Source organism: Panulirus ornatus, chromosome 4 (genome assembly GCF_036320965.1).
Source record: "Panulirus ornatus isolate Po-2019 chromosome 4, ASM3632096v1, whole genome shotgun sequence".
In the NCBI taxonomy this organism is placed as follows: domain Eukaryota; kingdom Metazoa; phylum Arthropoda; class Malacostraca; order Decapoda; family Palinuridae; genus Panulirus; species Panulirus ornatus.
This window is the reverse complement of record NC_092227.1, coordinates 39,183,415-39,205,346: the sequence shown is the minus strand read 5'-3', so window position 1 is coordinate 39,205,346 and position 21,932 is coordinate 39,183,415. Positions and strand designations below refer to the sequence as shown.

At 39.9% G+C, this 21,932-nt stretch overlaps 1 protein-coding gene across 1 annotated transcript in view; it reads left to right on the top strand.

The window, feature by feature from the left end:
* mei-9 (DNA repair endonuclease XPF mei-9) overlaps nucleotides 1–21,932 on the top strand; it is a 739,294-nt gene that overhangs the window by 570,863 nt on the left and 146,499 nt on the right. The window contains exon 14 of the mRNA XM_071694005.1: nucleotides 15,319–15,453. Within this exon, the coding sequence (XP_071550106.1) occupies nucleotides 15,319–15,453 (135 nt within the window). The remainder of the gene's footprint in view (nucleotides 1–15,318; nucleotides 15,454–21,932) is intronic.

Below are 21,932 nucleotides of genomic sequence, written 5' to 3'. Positions count from 1 at the left end.
GCTACATACAAATCCATTTGCTTTTCTAAGTATTTCTCACATACATTCTTCAAAGCAAACACCTGATCCACACATCCTCTACCACTGCTGAAACCACACTGCTCTTCCCCATATATATATATATATATATATATATTTTTTTTTTTTTTTTTTTATACTTTGTCGCTGTCTCCCGCGTTTGCGAGGTAGCGCAAGGAAACAGACGAAAGAAATGGCCCAACCCCCCCCCATACACATGTATATACATACGTCCACACACGCAAATATACATACCTACACAGCTTTCCATGGTTTACCCCAGATGCTTCACATGCCTTGATTCAATCCACTGACAGCACGTCAACCCCGGTATACCACATCGCTCCAATTCACTCTATTCCTTGCCCTCCTTTCACCCTCCTGCATGTTCAGGCCCCGATCACACAAAATCTTTTTCACTCCATCTTTCCACCTCCAATTTGGTCTCCCTCTTCTCCTCGTTCCCTCCACCTCCGACACATATATCCTCTTGGTCAATCTTTCCTCACTCATTCTCTCCATGTGCCCAAACCACTTCAAAACACCCTCTTCTGCTCTCTCAACCACGCTCTTTTTATTTCCACACATCTCTCTTACCCTTACGTTACTCACTCGATCAAACCACCTCACACCACACATTGTCCTCAAACATCTCATTTCCAGCACATCCATCCTCCTGCGCACAACTCTATCCATAGCCCACGCCTCGCAACCATACAACATTGTTGGAACCACTATTCCTTCAAACATACCCATTTTTGCTTTCCGAGATAATGTTCTCGACTTCCACACATTCTTCAAGGCCCCCAGAATTTTTGCCCCCTCCCCCACCCTATGATCCACTTCCGCTTCCATGGTTCCATCCGCTGCCAGATCCACTCCCAGATATCTAAAACACTTCACTTCCTCCAGTTTTTCTCCATTCAAACTCACCTCCCAATTGCCTTGACCCTCAACCCTACTGTACCTAATAACCTTGCTCTTATTCACATTTACTCTTAACTTTCTTCTTCCACACACTTTACCAAACTCAGTCACCAGCTTCTGCAGTTTCTCACATGAATCAGCCACCAGCGCTGTATCATCAGCGAACAACAACTGACTCACTTCCCAAGCTCTCTCATCCCCAACAGACTTCATACTTGCCCCTCTTTCCAAAACTCTTGCATTTACCTCCCTAACAACCCCATCCATAAACAAATTGAACAACCATGGAGACATCACACACCCCTGCCGCAAACCTACATTCACTGAGAACCAATCACTTTCCTCTCTTCCTACACGTACACATGCCTTACATCCTCGATAAAAACTTTTCACTGCTTCTAACAACTTTCCTCCCACACCATATATTCTTAATACCTTCCACAGAGCATCTCTATATATATATATATATATATATATATATATATATATATATATATATATATATATATATATATATGTATATATATATAGTTTTGTGTGCATGTATGTGTATATGAGCATTTATGAGTGAATGGGTCTTCTTTCGTCTGCTTCCTGGTGGTACCTTGCTGATGCTGTAAATGGCGATTAAGTATTAAAAAGAAGCAAGGTCATAATATTTAGCAGTAGAGAGAGACGGGTTAATTGGAGTGTGAGTTAGAATGGAGAGAACTTGGAAGAAGTGAAATGTTTTTGATACCCGGGAGTAGAGATGTCAGCAAATGAAAACATTGGAGTTGAAGTAAGCGAAAGTGTGAGTGAAGGGATAAGGGTCTTGGGTGCTTTAAGAAATATCGAAGAAGAGAGATCACTCTCTGTGATAACAAAGATAGGTATTTAATTATACGATATTCTAGATAGTGTTGTGATGGTTGTGAAGAGTGGGTCCTAGATGACAAAGTACTGAAGAGGGTGAATGTGTTGAAAATTAAATTTTTGAGGATATGTGGTGTGAGGAGGATCATTCAAGTAAGAAATTACAGGGTGAAAGAAAGGTGTGGTGTTAGAGGAGTATGTATTAGAGAGTGAAAGAGGGTGTAGTGTGTGCTGAAATGGGTTGGACATACGGAGAGGATGACAAAGAAGGTATACATGTCAGAAGTGGAGAGAACAATGGAATGGATGAGGTGGAAGGATAGAGTGAAAGACAGTTTCAGTGTTCATGTTCTGAAGGAACTTGTGAGATGTGCAAATGTGCTGTTATATGGCTGAATCAGGACATGTGGAGCAGTCAGGGGAAATCAGAAAAGGTTTGTGGGCCTGATTTTGGATAGGAAATTCTGGTTTCAGTGTATTGTACATGATGCCTAGGGCATGGATGTAAGTGAATAAAGCCATTTCTTCATTAGTTCCTGACACTGCCTTGTTAATGCTGGAAAAAGCAGAGAGGTATGAAAGAAATGTAGCTGGTATTTGGAAGAGTGTGTGAAAGGAGAAAGTTGAGTATAAATGTGAATAAAAGCAAGGTTATGATGGTTAGCAGTGAAAAGAGACTTGTTATTTGGAGTGTGTTTTAATGGAGAAAACTTCAAAAACTTGGAATATTGTAGGTACCTAAAAGTCAATATGGCAGCAAGTGGAATCATGGGAGCTGAAGTGAGCTATAGGGTTGGTGACAGGGAAGTCCTTCAAGCTCTCTCCATTGAAATTCATACTTCTAATAACATGTCTTTTTTCATTGCTAAACCTAATAACTTTGCTTTTATTCACAATTATCCTCAAAAGTTTTTTACATTCTCCCAAACTCAGAGACCAGTTTCAGCAGTTTCTCACTCGAATCTAGTGCTGGCACCGTATCATCAGCAAACAACAATTGACTTACCCCTAAGCCCTCCGTATCCTTCTCTCCGCAGACTGCATACCTAGTCCTGTCTCCAAAACCCTTGCATCCACCTCCTCTACCACTCCATCCATATACAGATTAAACAACCATGTTGACATCACATATCCATCTTCACCTCGAACTGCTCACTATCGTCTCTGCCTGCTCACACACACTCTCTTAGTAAATACTCCTCAATGCCTTTAAAAGCTTTCCTCCCACACAATATATTCGAAGCACCTCCCACAGATCATCTCTGTCATCCCTCTCATTTGCTTTCTCCATAAATGCCACATACAAATTCTTCAGTGTCTCTAAGGTTTTCACACATATTCTTCGAAACAAACACCTGATCCACACATCTTTCATTCCAGAAACCACATTGTTCTTCCACAATTTGTTGCTCCGTGTATGCTACGACCCTTTCATGCAACTTAGCAGGTACATTCAGCAAACTTATATATCTGTAATTTGGACACCTACCTTTTCCCCCTTGTCTTCATACAGTTGGACTGTACATATATGCCACCAAGCCATACACCTTACCATGATCCATACACACATTGAAAATCCTAACTAACTAATCAGTCTCACAGTCATGTTCTTTCTTCAGAAATTCAGCTGCAGTACCATCCACTCCAGCTGCCTTGCCAATCTTCCTCTTATTCAAGGCTTTCACCACCTTTTCTCTTTTCACCACACCACATTTTATTCTCCCCAAAGTTTGTTGATACTTGCTCACCTCAACTCTAATTTGCCCTATTTCTCAGCCCTTTCACTTGATTTCCCGCTGCTTTATCTGTACATCTCCCAATCACTTGCACTCATTCCTTGCAAATAACCTCCAAACACTTTCCAGTCTCTTTACTTATTACCCATTCTCACTAGTCTACCTCCCAACTTCTGCATACAACACACTTCTCCCACACATGTAAGCAGTGCTTCCAAAATTTCTCCCATTCCACACTCTTTCCCTAGATTCATTTACTCTCACCTTTTGCCATTCTACACTTAGTCTCTCCCGGTATCCCTTCATGCAAGCCTCTTTTTCAAGCTCACCCTTTTCCAACTCATATCATATCCCCTTTTATGAAAGGGTCTAAAATTCTTCACCCTCTCCAACAAAAAATGATCAGACATCCCACCAGGTGCCTCTCTCAGGATATTCAAATCCAGAAGTATCTCCTTTGTGTACGTATCAATTAGTAAAGAGCTGGAATTCAAAGATCTTATAAGGGAAAGTGCCCCTGGTATTGTTGTAGTCATAGCTTACTAAAGAGATAAGATCCCATTTCTTCTGACCAAAGGGTTACATGATAGTAAGGAAGAAGGAGAAGGCAAAGGAGGGGAAAGATTGGCCCTCTTTGTAAAAGATAGCCTTAAGTTTCAAGAAATAGTGGAAGATGGACCATATGTTGAGTCTGTAGGAAAGCTGCTAGTCTTCATATGAAATAATTTTTTGCTGGCTTATTTTGAAAGACCCACCAATTTTTTATATTTATATGTTGTTAAGTCTCTTTTGGTCACTATAGGTGCTTATTACAGAACCTACCACTCCCTTGAAGTGATTTTAAAGTGTGAAAATTTTTTCATGCTTGATCGCCACTTCCTGTATTAGTGAGACAGTGCTAGAAACAAATGAACAAAATCTGCATTTGCTCACATCCAGTCATATCTGTCATGTGTAATGCCCTGAAATCACTGTTCCCTATTCACAACCTGTCCCTACAGACCTTTGTATGGTTTCCCTTGGATATTTCACATGCCCTGATTCAGTCCATTAATGGAAAGTCAGCCCCTATATACCACCTCATTCCAATTCACCCTATCCTGTGTACACCCTGTAGTAAATATAAATACATCCATCCCCCACTTTATGCAGGGGCTATGTTATGTGAAAATGTTGCACAAAGAAAAATTATGCACAGCTAACCAATGAACCCAGGATCCACATTTACTCCACCCTTCAACTCACTGAAGTTTTGGTGAACTCACTACTGCTAATACCCATATGGTAGTGAATTTTGACCACATGAAAAGAGGGGTTAGTAGAAGGTTTCTTGCAGAATAACAAAATTGCTCTTAGTGATCCCACATAAAGTGAGGGATGGGTTAAACATGAATTTATTTTGAAATATATGTGAATGTGTGAACTATTTTCCTGGTAGTGCCTTGCTATTGTTAGAAATGGCAAGCATGTTTGAAAAGAAATGTGTAAACAGTAATCATGAATAAGTGCCATTTAGTGACTAGGTCAAGGGCCTAACCCACTCAGATAATATCCTTCTACTGCCCATCCCTCACCACAGAATTACCCATTATAATTAGGGATGTCTGATAGCCATATAAGTTATATTGGCTCACATATGTGTATATCTTTTTATGTAGATAGTGATGAGTTATTATTGAATATGTGCCAGAGGCTCTTTTTTGCAATCGCCTCCACCCTCTGTTTGCTTCCTCTCTCTAGGGAATCTACAAGTTACCTTTAGCTGTTTACCATAACCATTTAGGTTATTTCAGCTCCCTTTTTTTTATGTATTTCTCACTTTTACATACATTTTTTTTTCATTTTGTAATGAGAACTGAAAATTTGAAGACATTATTTTTTTGTCTAAATCAACAGTAACTTTCTGCAGTGTATCTGACTTTTAAAAGTTAAAGATTAAAATGTTATAGGAAGAGACTCCTTTCAATTGAAATAGCTGCTCAGAAAAAAAATTATATCCCATCTTTTAGGAATCATTTTGTGATGCTCATTATGTGGGGTTGCTAGGATAGGGTTAAGGATGTGGTTATACTCAATATGTTTGTGTTGTGTGGAAATGTAGTATTTTTAAATTTGATGCTGAGAAGGAAGTGAGATTTAGAAAGAGATTTAGGTAGAAATTTTATTTTGCACTGCTGAACTTAACTAGGTTACTACTTATACATTCCACAATGCTCCACAGGTCCAAATTAGGAGAGGAAATATGTTCATTTTGAAATAAAGGAGTATTAGAGTTAGGAGAGGAGGAAAAGTGATATGAGATATTTAGAGGTGAATCATCGTTGGTGGAGTAAACTGGGTTATTAAGTAAAAAAAGATTATTCATGGAGAGAAGAAATAGGGTAGGCAATAGAACAGAGCCTCCAGGAACACCATCTACAGTACTGTGATGGAATGACTAGAAAGGAGAGAGAAACAGGAAGGCCACAGCAAATTATTTTTCAGAAAGCAAAGACTTACACTTCACCCTATCAAATGCTTTGGAAGTTTTAAGGGTTATGACAAAAGTATCATCATAATTCCCAAGAGAGGAAGACTTGAAGTGAGTCACATAAGAGAGATAATTTTTGGGCTTTGTATCACCAAAGGCATATTGGTGATCTGAAAGAAGGGAATGAGAATCCTGAGTGCTAAGAAAGTAAGAATTAAGGGGATTTTCAATGACTTTGTTAGTAAGTGAGGTGAGAGCAGTTGGGCAATATTTAGTCAACGTATGGTAAGTGAGGTGAGAGCAATTGGGCAATAGGTAGTCAAGATAGAATGCTCTATTTTAAGAAGGGAAAGTGTGGGTTTTAGACAGAAACACATTAGGTAAGCATGGATTGGAACTATTTCAGAGACACACTTCCTAGGATATGAGGAGTGCAGGGAGAGTGCTTGGAAAATTATGTTTGTGGGAAGTAAAGGAAAGGGTTTAGGTTTATTAGGAGCAGGCTGGGAGGACTGAATGTGAAATAGAGTTAGAGGAAAGTATTGTATGGGAGAGTTAGGAGGAAATTGATCTGGTCAAAAAGAGGATGTTTGAATGGAAGAAGTTATTGGACATGTTTACGGTAAAGATGAGATAGATTTATCAGTTGAAAATGTCAGATCAGCACACTTACTTTTTATAGGGGCATGCTTGATTCTGAGAAGACTATCTGTGTATTGACTCTAAACATGATATAGGGCAGAATGAGATTCAGGAGAAAGGAAGGTTTGTAGCTATGGCCAGAAACAGTGTCCCTGATGTGATAGACATTAGATCAAGAGCTGTCAAACCACAATAGGGGAATGAAGATTAAGTAGACTTCTGCTATATGGTTAGTGCACTAGGGGCACCTCAGCCAGCAAAGCATTGCTGGTCATGGACATGGACATAAGTCATAGACAAAAGTCCTTAACAGGACCAGACCTTGATTAAAATATGAAAAGGGATGTAGAGGTAGAGAAGTAAGGTACTGTTACAAAAGAGTTGAGAAGGTAAAGCATTCCAATGCTTAGTAGAGAAGGCAAAAAGACAGATATCAGAACCACCCACCTTTGAGTTTTCATCAACCACAGTAACAGTAATTATGCATCACAATATTACTTGGTCTGGCTAATGGCAGAGGCACACAAGCAGCCTTTTCATGGGAGCAGAAACCAGAAGAATATTTACAGAAGAGGGAAAGAGAACCAACACTTTTACACAGAACAATTGGGTCATGTTTAGAAGTAAGACTGGGAAAGTTGATAAATCAAATAGCTTTGGATTCACCTCTTGATAAATATGTGGAGCTGAAACCTCTTCATATATGAAAAAGTACTCTTTACAAGGACATATCTTTCTTTTGTGTTATCAAAGAAGTTACAGTGATACCAGATATATTTTTTTGTGGTGAGTGATGGAATTACAGTGTCATGAAAGGAGATGGGAAAGCTTTGGGGTGTTTTAGAGAGAAATTTAGCAGAGATTGCATTCTAGAAGCACTGAATTTAACTAGTTTCCATCTACCCCATGGGGAATACCTCAGTCAATCTGAGTTTATAGAGGTAAGTTCAGTAAAAGGAGGACTTTCATATAAATATGAGCACATTTGGTGATAGTGTTTGTTGAAGAAAGGAAATTATTTTTGGAAAGGAGAAGGAAGAATGTAGGGAACAGAGAAGAACATCAAGGATCACTGCTACTAATATGGAAGTTAGGAGAGGTTGATCCATCAGCATGTTATGGAAATGGATTTGTTAGAAAGGAAGTTGTCTATGAAAGAACAGAGTGAGAAAGGAAAGCTATTAAAAGGGAGCTTTGAGATCAGACCCAAATGCTAAATCCTGTCAGCTTTCATTATACAATGAGCTACAACATAGGATTCCCTATATTCTCCCAGTGAAGATGACCAGACATTGGAAAGATAGGGGAAGATTTTACCAATGGATCTTACCTTGTAAAAGTCATAATGATGATCAGTTAGGAGACTGAGAATCAAGATGCTTAAGGGAATGAAATTGAGGAGAGATTCAAAGACTGCATATCAGTAGAAGTTATAGTTACAGGATGGTAGTTGGAAGAATCAGAATAGATATAATTGTAACAGTGCATGCTTCCAAGAAAAAGGAAAAGGTAAGGTTTGTAGATTAAAACAAATAAGAGGAGCAAGTGTGGACATAGTGCAGAGAAGCACTTCATCAAAATTCAGAAAAGTATGCCATATGGTCCATGCACCTTGCTTATGCCCAAAGTGAGCATATATTATAGACTGCATAAAAAAGAATGTTCAAGGAGGAGCACAGAATTAGTAAGCCTTGCATCATTAGGTGAGAGAATGTAAGAGTCATTCATGGTAAAATTATAGGTGAAAGAAAAAAAGTTGCTTTGTTAGAAGGAGAGAAAGTAATGATATTGTACAGAATAAAGGGAAGGAAAGATTTTGGAAATTCTTTTGGCAAAGGAAATACCCCTCATTGGAAGAAAGGAAGAGATTGTCACACTTCCCTTTTATGGCATCTTTTGTTTAGGTAGAGGATAGACTTACTCTTAGCAAGTGTAAAGGATCGAACAATATAATTACATTTGAGGAAGCTGGAGCTGAATGGCAACTAACTCCACAGGAGAAAACCAGTCAAATATCTGAATTATGTGAAGGATTTTTGTTGGTGTGAATTGCAAGATTATAGGAGGTCATATTAGGCCTAAGATCTTAGTATGTTTTTCATCTAGTGAAGATGTAACAAATAAGAGAAATAGAATTGTCATGTTTTAGCAAGTTTTTATTTATATGAAAGTAAGTAATGAATTGGATGGCCTTTGCAATGTTTGTTTAGTTCCTTTGTAATCAGTCATTATATAGTAAGTACTTGTGAACTTGTTTCTGTGCCTTTGATTTATACGTCTCACACGGCACAGTGAGTTGGATATAATGTGGGAGAAGCATGAAAACATTCGTGTAAGCAAGTATTGTGACTTAGCCCTGACAGCCCTGCCTGGCCTGCCATGCTACACCCACCATGCTCTAACCGGCACGACACTCTCTGCTGACCAGCCACGTTATGTAACTCATGTTAGATCCTACACAATGGCTGCAAGCAATGAATGTAGACATTCATACCACAAGCCAGTTAGAAGAAAAAGGAGTCAGGTGCTGAGGTTGCCACAGCCACTAGCCCAGTGCCTCAAGCAGTGCTGGATAAGGAGGCTGAGTTTTTAACGTCACAGCTGAGAAAGCTACTGCAGCTGAGTGGACTACTTTGCAGGAGTTACTTAGACAAATGCTAGAGCGAGATTAGTTACCCAGAAGGCTTATCTCAGGCTACGATGAGGCCACTGCTGCCAAGGATAACTCACCTGACCAGGCAGCATTACCCCCTTCAACCCAACCTGCCATGTGCCAGCCTTTTGCCTTTGTGCTGCACAAGCTCTCCTCTCTAGTCTTACTTAACCTTCCTTGGCAAACTTTGTTTTACCCTTCATGTATATTTTTTTTTCTCTGATGTTCACTTCTTTTCATTTCTTGTGTTTCTGTTTTCACTAGTCATGCTAGATCATGTATCATCTTCCTAGGTTTTCATGTATTTTTACACTTATGTATTTGGTATAGTTGTAGCAATTATTATCTCTTACACATGAGGGTATAAAAGTGGTTAAAAACGAGAATGCTTGTGAAAGATTCTGTATATACCACCCTATTTAAGATATAAGGTTTAGTATATTATTCATATATGTCCTAGCTTTTCTTTTGATTTCTTTGTTTTTTATTATCCTTTTTATGTTGAGAAATACTTAGAAAAACAAATGGATTTGTATGTAGCATTTATGGATTTGGAGAAGGCATATGATAGGGTTGATAGAGATGCTCTGTGGAAGGTATTAAGAGTATTTGGTGTGGGAGGCAAGTTGCTAGAAGCAGTGAAAAATTTTTATCAGGGATGTAAGGCATGTATACAAGTAGGAAGAGAGGAAAGTGATTGGTTCCCAGTGAATGTCAGTTTGCGGTAGGGGTGCATGATATCTCCATAGTTGTTTAATTTGTTTATGGATGGGGTTGTTAGGGAGATGAGTGCAAGAGTTTTGAAGAGGGGGGCAAGTATGCAATCTGTTGGGAATGAGAGGACTTAGGAAGTGAATCAGCTGTTGTTCGCTGATGAGAAACTGCAGAAGTCGTTGACTGAGTTTAGTAAAGTGTGTGAAAGAAGAAAGCTGAGAGTAAATGTGAATAAGAGCAAGGTTATTAGGTTCAGTATGGTTGAGGGACAAGTTAATAAGGAGGTAAGTTTGAATGGAGAAAACTGGAGGAAGTGAAGTGTTTTAGATATCTGGGAGTGGATTTGGCAGTGGATGGAACCATGGAAGCGGAAGTGAGTCACAGGGTGGGGGAGGGGGCGAAGGTTCTTAGAGCGTTGAAAAATGTGTGGAAGGTTAGAACGCTATCTCGGAGAGCAAAAATGGGTATGTTTGAAGGAATAGTGGTTCCAACAATGTTATATGGTTGCGAGGCATGGGTTGTAGATAGGGTTGTGCGGAGGAAGGTGGATGTGTTGGAAATGAATTGTTTGAGGACAGTATGTGCTGTGAGGTGGTTTGATCGAGTAAATAATGAAAGGGTAAGCGAGATGTGTGGTAATAAAAAGAGTGGTTAAGAGAGCAGAAGAGGGTGTATTGAAATGGTTTGGTCTCATGGAGAGAATGAGTAAGGAAAGATTGACAAAGAAGATATATGTGTTAGAGGTGGAGGGAACGAGGAGAAGTGAGAGACCAAATTGGACGTGGGATGATGGAGTGAAAAAAATTTTGAGCAATCGGAGCCTGAACAAACAGGAGGGTGAAAGGCATGCAAGGAATAGAGTGAATTGGAACGATGTGATATACTGGGGTTGACATGCTGTCAATGGATTGAACCAGGGCATGTGAAGCTCTGAGGTAAACCATGAAAAGTTTTGTGGGGCTTAGATGTGGAAAGGGAGCTGTGGTTTCAGTGCATTATTCATGACAGCTAGAGACTAAGTGTGAACGAATGTGGCCTTTGTTGTCTTTTCCTAGCCTTACCTCGCTCATGCAGGGGGAGGGGGTTGCCATATCATGTGTGGTGGTGTGGCGGTGGGAATGGATGAAGGCAGCAAGTATGAATATATACATGTGTATATGTGTATATGGAGTATAATGGAGTTGCACGGACTGTGATCCTTGCTGTGGTTACAAGAATGTTCTTCCGCCCACCAGTGATGCAACTACGTTTGTGAATCAAGAACTATTGCAACACAAACCTCGCCAGGTGGTAGAGTGTCCCGCAGTGTATCGAGACAGACTTCCCCAGAACTTTTTTAAAGGGGAAGTAAATGTTTATAGTTGTGTTACTGGAGTGATAGTTTTCATACATGGTGCTTTGACAAGAAAATAGTGAAATTGGAAAAAATGTAGCTTAGACATTGAAGCTTATTGATACAGTGGTTAAATTGATGAGAACTACTATTTACGTATGTGTAAATAAATTATACATTTCCCTTTTCCATAGCCAGAGGTTGAACCATTATGTGACATTCATTTTTTCATTTCATTTCAAGCTAGAAGTTTCAGTTTTCTAAATTATTTCTTACATTTTTCATATGTATATATATGTATATGTGTGTGTGTATGTATATGTGCGTATGTATGTGTATGTATATATATATGTATATATATATATATATATCATCCCTGGGGATAGGGGTGAAAGAATACTTCCCACGCATTCCTCACGTTTCGTAGAAGGCGACTAGAGGGGACGGGAGCGGGGGGCCAGAAATCCTCCCCTCCTTGTATTTTTTTAACTTTCTAAAATGGGAAACAGAAGAAGGAGTCACGCGGGAAGTGCTCATCCTCCTCGAAGGCTCAGACTGGGGTGTCTAAATGTGTGTGGATGTAACCAAGATGTGAAAAAAGGAGAGATAGGTAGTATGTTTGAGGAAAGGAACCTGGATGTTTTGGCTCTGAGTGAAACGAAGCTCAAGGGTAAAGGGGAAGAGTGGTTTGGGAATGTCTTGGGAGTAAAGTCAGGGGTTAGTGAGAGGACAAGAGCAAGGGAAGGAGTAGCAGTACTCCTGAAACAGGAGTTGTGGGAGTATGTGATAGAATGTAAGAAAGTAAATTCTCGATTAATATGAGTAAAACTGAAAGTTGATGGAGAGAGATGGGTGATTATTGGTGCATATGCACCTGGGCATGAGAAGAAAGATCATGAGAGGCAAGTGCTTTGGGAGCAGCTGAATGAGTGTGTTAGTGGTTTTGATGCACGAGACCGGGTTATAGTGATGGGTGATTTGAATGCAAAGGTGAGTAATGTGGCAGTTGAGGGAATAATTGGTATACATGGGGTGTTCAGTGTTGTAAATGAAAATGGTGAAGAGCTTGTAGATTTATGTGCTGAAAAAGGACTGGTGATTGGGAATACCTGGTTTAAAAAGCGAGATATACATAAGTATACATATGTAAGTAGGAGAGATGGCCAGAGAGCGTTATTGGATTACGTGTTAATTGACAGGTGCGCGAAAGAGAGACTTTTGGATGTTAATGTGCTGAGAGGTGCAACTGGAGGGATGTCTGATCATTATCTCGTGGGGGCTAAGGTGAAGATTTGTATGGGTTTTCAGAAAGGAAGAGTGAATGTTGGGGTGAAGAGGGTGGTGAGAGTAAGTGAGCTTGGGAAGGAGACCTGTGTGAAGAAGTACCAGGAGAGACTGAGTACAGAATGGAAAAAGGTGAGAACAATGGAAGTAAGGGGAGTGGGGGAGGAATGGTATGTATTTAGGGAATCAGTGATGGATTGCGCAAAAGATGCTTGTGGCATGAGAAGAGTGGGAGGTTGGTTGATTAGAAAGGGTAGTGAGTGGTGGGATGAAGAAGTAAGATTATTAGTGAAAGAGAAGAGAGAGGCATTTGGACGATTTTTGCAGGGAAAAAATGCAATTGAGTGGGAGATGTATAAAAGAAAGAGACAGGAGGTCAAGAGAAAGGTGCAAGAGGTGAAAAAAAGGGCAAATGAGAGTTGGGGTGAGAGAGTATCATTAAATTTCAGGGAGAATAAAAAGATGTTCTGGAAGGAGGTAAATAAAGTGCGTAAGACAAGGGAGCAAATGGGAACTTCAGTGAAGGGCGCAAATGGGGAGGTGATAACAAGAAGTGGTGATGTGAGAAGGAGATGGAGTGAGTATTTTGAAGGTTTGTTCAATGTGTTTGATGATAGAGTGGCAGATATAGGGTGTTTTGGTCGAGGTGGTGTGCAAAGTGAGAGGGTTAGGGAAAATGATTTGGTAAACAGAGAAGAGGTAGTAAAAGCTTTGCGGAAGATGAAAGCCGGCAAGGCAGCAGGTTTGGATGGTATTGCAGTGGAATTTATTAAAAAAGGGGGTGACTGTATTATTGACTGGTTGGTAAGGTTATTTAAGGTATGTATGACTCATGGTGAGGTGCCTGAGGATTGGCAGAATGCGTGCATAGTGCCATTGTACAAAGGCAAAGGGGATAAGAGTGAGTTCTCAACTTACAGAGGTATAAGTTTGTTGAGTATTCCTGGTAAATTATATGGAGGGTATTGATTGAGAGGGTGAAGGCATGTAGAGAGCATCAGATTGGGGAAGAGCAGTGTGGTTTCAGAAGTGGTAGAGGATGTGTGGATCAGGTGTTTGCTTTAAAGAATGTATGTGAGAAATACTTAGAAAAGCAAATGGATTTGTATGTAGCATTTATGGATCTGGAGAAGGCATATGATAGAGTGGATAGAGATGCTCTGTGGAAGGTATTAAGAATATATGGTGTGGGAGGCAAGTTGTTAGAAGCAGTGAAAAGTTTTTATCAAGGATGTAATGCATGTGTACGTGTAGGAAGAGAGGAAAGTGATTGGTTCTCAGTGAATGTAGGTTTGTGGCAGAGGTGTGTGATGTCTCCATGGTTGTTTAATTTGTTTATGGATGGGGTTGTTAGGGAGGTGAATGGAAGAGTTTTGGAAAGAGGGGCAAGTATGAAGTCTGTTGGGGATGAGAGAGCTTGGGAAGTGAGTCAGTTGTTGTTCACTGATGATACAGCGCTGGTGGCTGATTCATGTGAGAAACTGCAGAAGCTGGTGACTGAGTTTGGTAAAGTGTGTGAAAGAAGAAAGTTAAGAGTAAATGTGAATAAGAGCAAGGTTACTAGGTACAGTAGGGTTGAGGGTCAAGTCAATTGGGAGGTAAGTTGGAATGGAGAAAAACTGGAGGAAGTAAAGTGTTTTAGATATATGGGAGTGGATCTGGCAGCGGATGGAACCATGGAAGCGGAAGTGGATCATAGGGTGGGGGAGGGGGCGAAAATCCTGGGAGCCTTGAAGAATGTGTGGAAGTCGAGAACATTATCTCGGAAAGCAAAAATGGGTATGTTTGAAGGAATAGTGGTTCCAACAATGTTGTATGGTTGTGAGGCGTGGGCTATGGATAGAGTTGTGCGCAGGAGGATGGATGTGCTGGAAATGAGATGTGTGAGGACAATGTGTGGTGTGAGGTGGTTTGATCGAGTAAGTAACGTAAGGGTTAGAGAGATGTGTGGAAATAAAAAGAGCGTGGTTGAGAGAGCAGAAGAGGGTGTTTTGAAATGGTTTGGGCACATGGAGAGAATGAATGTGGAAAGATTGACCAAGACGATATATGTGTCGGAGGTGGAGGGAACGAGGAGAAGTGGGAGACCAAATTGGAGGTGGAAAGATGGAGTGAAAAAGATTTTGTGTGATCGGGGCCTGAACATGCAGGAGGGTGAAAGGAGGGCAAGGAATAGAGTGAATTGGATCGATGTGGTATACCGGGGTTGACGTGCTGTCAGTGGATTGAATCAGGGCATGTGAAGCGTCTGGGGTAAACCATGGAAAGCTGTGTAGGTATGTATATTTGCGTGTGTGGACGTATGTACATACATGTGTATGGGGGTGGGTTGGGCCATTTCTTTCGTCTGTTTCCTTGCGCTACCTCACAAACGCAGGAGACCAACAAAGCAAAAAAAAAAAAATATGTATATGTCTGTGTATGTATATGTATGTATACATTGAAATGTATAGGTATGTATATGTGCATGTGTTGGTGTTTATGTATATTCATGTGTATGCGGGTGAGTTGGGCCGTTCTTTTGTCTGTTTCCTTGTGCTACCTCGCTGATGTGGGAGACAGTGACTAAGTATAATAAATGAATATGATAAATCATCCTATTTACCCATGTACCAACTCAAGCTTTTTATTTTCCTGATTAAGCATGTCAGGTATGAGGATAATTCACATACCTTCTCTCATACAGGTGTGGCAGGCTAATCAAGGGGAACGTAGACGAGTGTACTTCTTGGTATATAAGGGCACCACAGAGGAACAAGTTTACCTAACCAATGTAAAGAGAGAAAAAGATGCTTTTGAGTATCTAATTAAGGAGAAGGCGGTAAGTAGACATAGTCAATGTAAAGAGAAAAAAAAAAAAGGATGCTTTTAAGTATAATTAAGGAGATTTATTGTGTTGTTGATATGTTATTTATGGCTATTCATATGCTTTTCATTATTATTCCAGTGATTATTTCCAGATAATAGAAAATAAAAGTTGCTTTCCAGAATGTTCACCATTATCTTCAGAGGTGTTACATCTCGGGACATAATGTCAGATACATTGCCATAAACTTTCTGAAATTTTCTGCTGTTATTTCAACATCTGATAATTTTTTTTTTATATACCAGCAGATACATTTCCCACCTTAGCAAGGTAGCATCGAGAACAAAAGAACAGTTGTCTCACTTGCGCACATCTATTCTCTAACTGTCATGTAAAATGCACCAAAACCAGGCCTACCATCCACAGTCATTCCTCATAGACTACTTTGTGATTTATCTTCACTGCTTCATTTGGCCAGGTTCAGGCCACTGACAGCACATCAGTCCCAATATACCATATTGATCCACTTTGTTTTGTCCAGTGCATGCCTTTCACCATCATGATTGTTCAGGCTTCCCAATACATCAGAGACTTTCATTCCATCCTCCTCATTCTCAGTCAATCTCAGTAATAGTGGACTATATTACTTGCGATATATATTACCAGAGAAAACGATGCAAAATGTGGGAAACAGCTCAAGAATTCAGAAATACACTGATAATCAACATATTATTTTAGATAATGAAAAAAAGGAATTGAAATTCATGAAATGAATGAAAATAGAAAAAAAATAATGAAATTTGAAGAAAACTATGAAAGCAATGAAGGAAAAATGAGAGAGGAAAAAATTAAAAGATCTGGTAGAGGATATGAAAATGATGAAATAATAGGAAATGAGCATGATGACAGACTTTGTAAATATTGTCTCAAGGGAGGATGTAAATCTAACAGTGAATGTAGATAATAAAGTTGCACATTGTGCAAAGCTTGTTGACATTTTGAAAGCCTTGGTGCTAGGGGATGTAGAAAAAGATAGAACTATAAGTACAGACACTCTGAAATGTCCTTATACTATGAAAACTATTAAAACTAAATGGGGAAATATTTCCACATTTCTATACCTATCTGAGCCTAAGGAAGTAGAAGTTTGTTGCTGTTGGAGCAGATACCAGATATGTTCATGGGCTGAGAGATATCAGTTCTTACACCCAGGTAGAAGAAAAGCTCAAAGACACATGAAAAAGGAAAATCGAGACAATGAATTATTATGATTACAGTAGAGATAGGCATAAACATAAATCAGTGACCTTATCACTAGAAATGGAAGATGAACCAGAGAAATGGGTGAAGACATGGAAATTTTAATAGAAGAGTTGACAGGAGAACATCATCTAGATAGGTTTCATAAATGTGAATAGACAGATCACTAGTACTCATTAGAGGATAACCAGTTCCAATCATGCCGGTAAGAACAAAGCAAAAGTATTAGTCAGAGGAAGGTTAGAGATATGGATCAACAAAACAAAGGAGGGTTGTATAGCTCGTTGTACAAAGCCTGATAATTGAATATTCATTTGAAAATTAATTGATTTATTTAATATACAGGTACACCACTGAATTTCCAGCAACTTATGGGGTGGCACCTCCTTTAGTCTGGACAAAATTATGTGAGGGAACTTGAAATTACCATGGCCCCCACACTAGTTTACTGGGCGGCCACAGATGGCATTGTGTGAAGGTCACACTTATTTACATTCTTTACACTCCACCTGTTGGTGGTGGTACTGCAATTCTGTGAGATTCTTAGCTTATTTTGCTTAAATTTAACCCTAGCTATGGCTCTTAAGACATATGAGAGTATCAGTTGTAGTGTTAAACGTAAACACCAGATCATATCGATCCAAGATAAAGTAGAACTGTTGAAAAAAATGGACCATGGTGTTTCGGTGCGTAAGCTGTGTGGCATTTACATTATTGGTTCATCAGCTGTCTACGATATAAGGAAGCAAAGGAAGAAAAAATTTAAATTCTATGCAGACAGCGATTCCAAGAAGCAAGTGATGATTAGAAAAACTATGAAAGATGATAAGAGTACTGAGCATGATCGAGTGATGATGGAATGGTTTCAACAGCATCGGAGTGATGGAGTGGACTTGTCAGGTAGCATGATGATGGACCAGGCTGAGTTGTTCTATAAAGAACTTAAATTACAACATGAGCATGACTATAGTGAAGGATGGTTTCAAAGATTCAAGAAGCTTCATGGAATTTCCATGAATAAAATGTGCAGAGAAAAGCGGACTGCAAACCATGAAGGAGCTGCCGAGTTTGTGGACAAATTTGCGAAACTCATAGCTGACAAGCACCTCAGTCCTGAGCAGGTGTATAATGCAGACGAAACTGCATTATTCTGGTGATGCACACTTAGGAAAACACTAACAACAGAAGATGAAGAAGACCCCACAGGATTCAAACAATCTAAGGACAGCCTTGCCATCTCAGGGTGTTTAAACATTTAATATTTATTTGATTTAAATTTTTAGCAGTCCATGGTATATTTTTGACACATGGGAGATGTTTGATTAGTGGGTTAGAGGTGTGGCGATGAATTAGTATATCGTGACCACGGTTGGTCTGGCAAAATGGTTAATCCGGTAATGCTTTGGAACCAAGAGTGCCAGAAAATCGGTGCTGTCCCTGTATTAGGGATAACAGTATGATACTAATAAAAGTGATAGAAACCTGGCTAAAGGAAACAATTAAAGATTATGCTGGTTTAGACCATTGACACTTAGAATTAAACATTGAAGACTGGTAGTTTCGTATGTACATAAATTGGAAAGTAGCCTGCTGGTGAATACAGGGCATCAAGAATGCATCCTAGTTTCACTGAATATCACAACAATAAAAGCAATAAATTCTGTGACCTATAAGTCACCACAACTCAGCTAGAGGAATTTAGTGTTATATTAGAAAGGGAAGGAGTATCACTACTCATGAAACAGGAGTGGTGGGAGTATGTCATAGAGTGTAAGAAAGTAAACTCAAGATTGATATGGGTAAAACTGAAAGTGGATGGAGAGAGACGGGTGATTATTGGTGCATATGCACCTGGGCATGAGAAGAAAGATCATGAGAGGCAAGTGTTTTGGGAGCAGCTGAGTGAGTGTAATAGCAGTTTTGATGCACGAGACCGGGTTATAGTGATTGGTGATTTGAATGCAAAGGTGAGTAATGTGGCAGTGGAGGGAATAATTGGTGTACATGGGGTGTTAAGTGTTGTAAATGGAAATGGTAAAGAGCTTGTAGATTTATGTGCTAAAAAGGACTGGTGATTGGGAATACCTGGTTTAAAAAGAGAGATATACATAAGTACACATATGTAAGTAGGAGAGATAGCCAGAGAGCGTTATTGGATTACATGTTAATTGATAGGCACATGAAAGACTTTGTGTAGTTAATTTGCTGAGAGGTGCAACTGGAGGGATGTCTGATCATTATCTTGTGGAGGCGAAGCTGAAGATTTGTAGATGTTTTCAGAAAAGAAGAGAGAATGTTTGGATGAAGAGAGTGGTGAGAGTAAGTGAGCTTGGGAAGGAGACCTGTGTGAGGAAGTACCAGGAGAGACTGATTACAGAATGGAAAAAGGTGAGAACAAAGGAGGTAAGGGGAGTGGGGGAGGAATGGGATGTATTTAGGGAAGCAGTAATGGCTTGCGCAAAAGATGCTTGTGGCATGAGAAGCGTGGGAGGTGGGCAGGTTAGAATGGGTAGTGAGTGGTGGGATGAAGAAGTGAGATTATTAGTGAAAGAGAAGAGAGAGGCATTTGAATGTTTTTTGCAGGGAAATAATGCAAATGACTGGGAGAGGTATAAAAGAAAGAGGCAGGAGGTCAAGAGAAAGGTGCAAGAGGTGAAAAAGAGAGTAAATGAGAGTTGGGGTGAGTGAGTAGCATTAAACTTTTGGGAGGATAAAAATATGTTTTGGAAGGAGGTAGATAAAGTGTGTAAGACAGGGGAACAAATGGAAACTTCAGTGAAGGGCACTAATGGGGAGGTGATAACAAGTAGTTGTGATGTGAGGAGATGAAGTGAGTATTTTGAAGGTTTGTTGAATGTGTTTGATGATAGAGTGGCAGATATAGGATGTTTTGGTCAAGGTGGTGTGCAAAGTGAGAGGGTCAGGGAGAATGATTTGGTAAACAGAGAAGAGGTAGTAAAAGCTTTGTGGAAGATGAAAGCCAGCAAGACAGCAGGTTTGGATGGTATTGCAGTGGAATTTATTAAAAAAGGGGGTGACTGTATTGTTGACTGGTTAGTAAGGTTATTTAATGTATGTATGACTTATGGTGAGGTGCCTGAGGATTGGCGGAATGCTTGCATAGTGACATTGTACAAAGGCAAAGGGGATAAAAGTGAGTGCTCAAATTACAGAGGTATAAGTTTGTTGAGTATTCCCTGGGAAATTATATGGGAGGGTATTGATTGAGAGGGTGAAGGCATATACAGAGCATTAGATTGGGTAAGAGCAGTGTGCTTTCAGAAGTGGTAGAGGATGTGTGGATCAGGTGTTTGCTTTGAAGAATGTATGTGAAAAATACTCAGAAAAGCAAATGGATTTGTATGTAGCATTTATGGATCTGGAGAAGGCATATGATAGAGTTGATAGAGATGCTCTGTGGAAGGTATAAAGAATATATGGTGTGGGAGGCAAGTTGTTAGAAGCACTGAAAAGTTTTCATCGAGGATGTAAGGCATGTGACGTGTAGGAAGAGAGGAAAGTGATTGGTTCTCAGTGAATGTTGGTTTGCCGCACAGGTGTGTGATGTCTCCGTGGTTGTTTAATTTGTTTATGGATGGGGCTGTTAGGGAGGTGAATGCAGGAGTTTTGGAAAGAGAGGCAAGTATGCAGTCTGTTGTGGATGAGAGAGTTTGGGAAGTGAGTCAGTTGTTGTTCGCTGATGATACAGTGCTGGTAACTGATTCATGTGAGAGACTGCAGAAGCTGGTGACTGAGTTTGTTAAAGTGTGTGAAAGAAGAAAGCTGAGAGTAAATGTGAATAAGAGCAAGGTTATTAGGTACAGTAGGGTTGAGGGACAAGTCAGTTGGGAGGTAAGTTTGAATGGAGAAAAACTGGAGGAAGTGAAGTGTTTTAGATATCTGGGAGTGGATTTGGCAGCGGATGGAACCATGGAAGCTGAAGTGAATCTTAGGGTGGAGGGAGGGGGCGAGAGTTCTGGGAGTGTTAAAGAATGTGTGGAAGTCAAGAACATTATCTCGGAAAGCAAAAATGGGTATGTTTGAAGGAAAAGTGGTTCCAACAATGTTATATGGTTGAGAGGCGTGGGCTATAGATAGCATTGTGCGGAGGAGGGTGGATGTGCTGGAAATGAGATATTTGAGGACAGTATGTGGTGTGAGGTGGTTTGATCGAGTAAGTAATAATAGGGTAAGAGAGATGTGTGGTAATAAAAAGAATATTGTTGAGAGAGCAGAAGAGGGTGTTTTGAAATAGTTTGGTCACTTGGAGAGAATGAGTGAGGAAAGATTGACCAAGATGATATATGTGTCAGAGGTGGAGGGAACGAGGAGAAGTGGGAGACCAAATTGAAGGTGGAAAGATGGAGTGAAAAAGATTTTGAGTGATTGGGGCCTGAAGATGCAGGAGGGTGAAAGGCGTGCAAGGAGTAGAGTGAATTGGAACGATGTGGTGTACCAGAGTCAACATGCTGTCAATGGATTGAACCAGGGCATGTGAAGCGCCTGGGGTAAACCATGAAAAGCTCTGTGGGGCCTGGATGTGGAAAGGGAGCTGTGGTTTTGGTGCATTATTACATGACAGCTAGAGACTGCGTGTGAAAGAATGTGGCCTTTGTTGTCTTTTCCTAGTGCTACCTGGCGCACATGCAGGGGAGGGGGTTGTTATTTCATGTGTGGAGGGGTGGCGATGGGAATGAATAAAGGCAGACAATATGAATTATGTACATGTGTATATATGTATGTGTCTGTGTGTGTATATATATGTATACGTTGAAATGTATAGGTATGTATATTTGCGTGTGTGGAAGTGTATGTATATACATGTGTATGTGGGTGGGTTGAGCCATTCTTTTGTCTGTTTCCTTGCACTACCTCACTAACGCGGGAGACAGCGACAAAGTAAATTAGAAATGAAGGACACCGTAGATTGTAAGGAAAATTTAACTAGTGGTTTTATGGATGGGAGAATTAAATTTCCATTTTTAGAATGGGAATGATGAAGGCAGACTATGGATGTATACTTGAATGTAAAACAAATACAGCAGATAATGAGTAAGACAAGGAGCAGCCAAAAATGGTAATGGACATAAGTGAAACATCTAACTTCTACAAGTTAATCACATTTCAACAAGAGACATCACTCTGTATTTGCCTTTTACATGATATGAAATTATATGAAACTTTTTACTGACATTGAAGTAGATAAAACCAATTCATCAAATCATAACATCTTA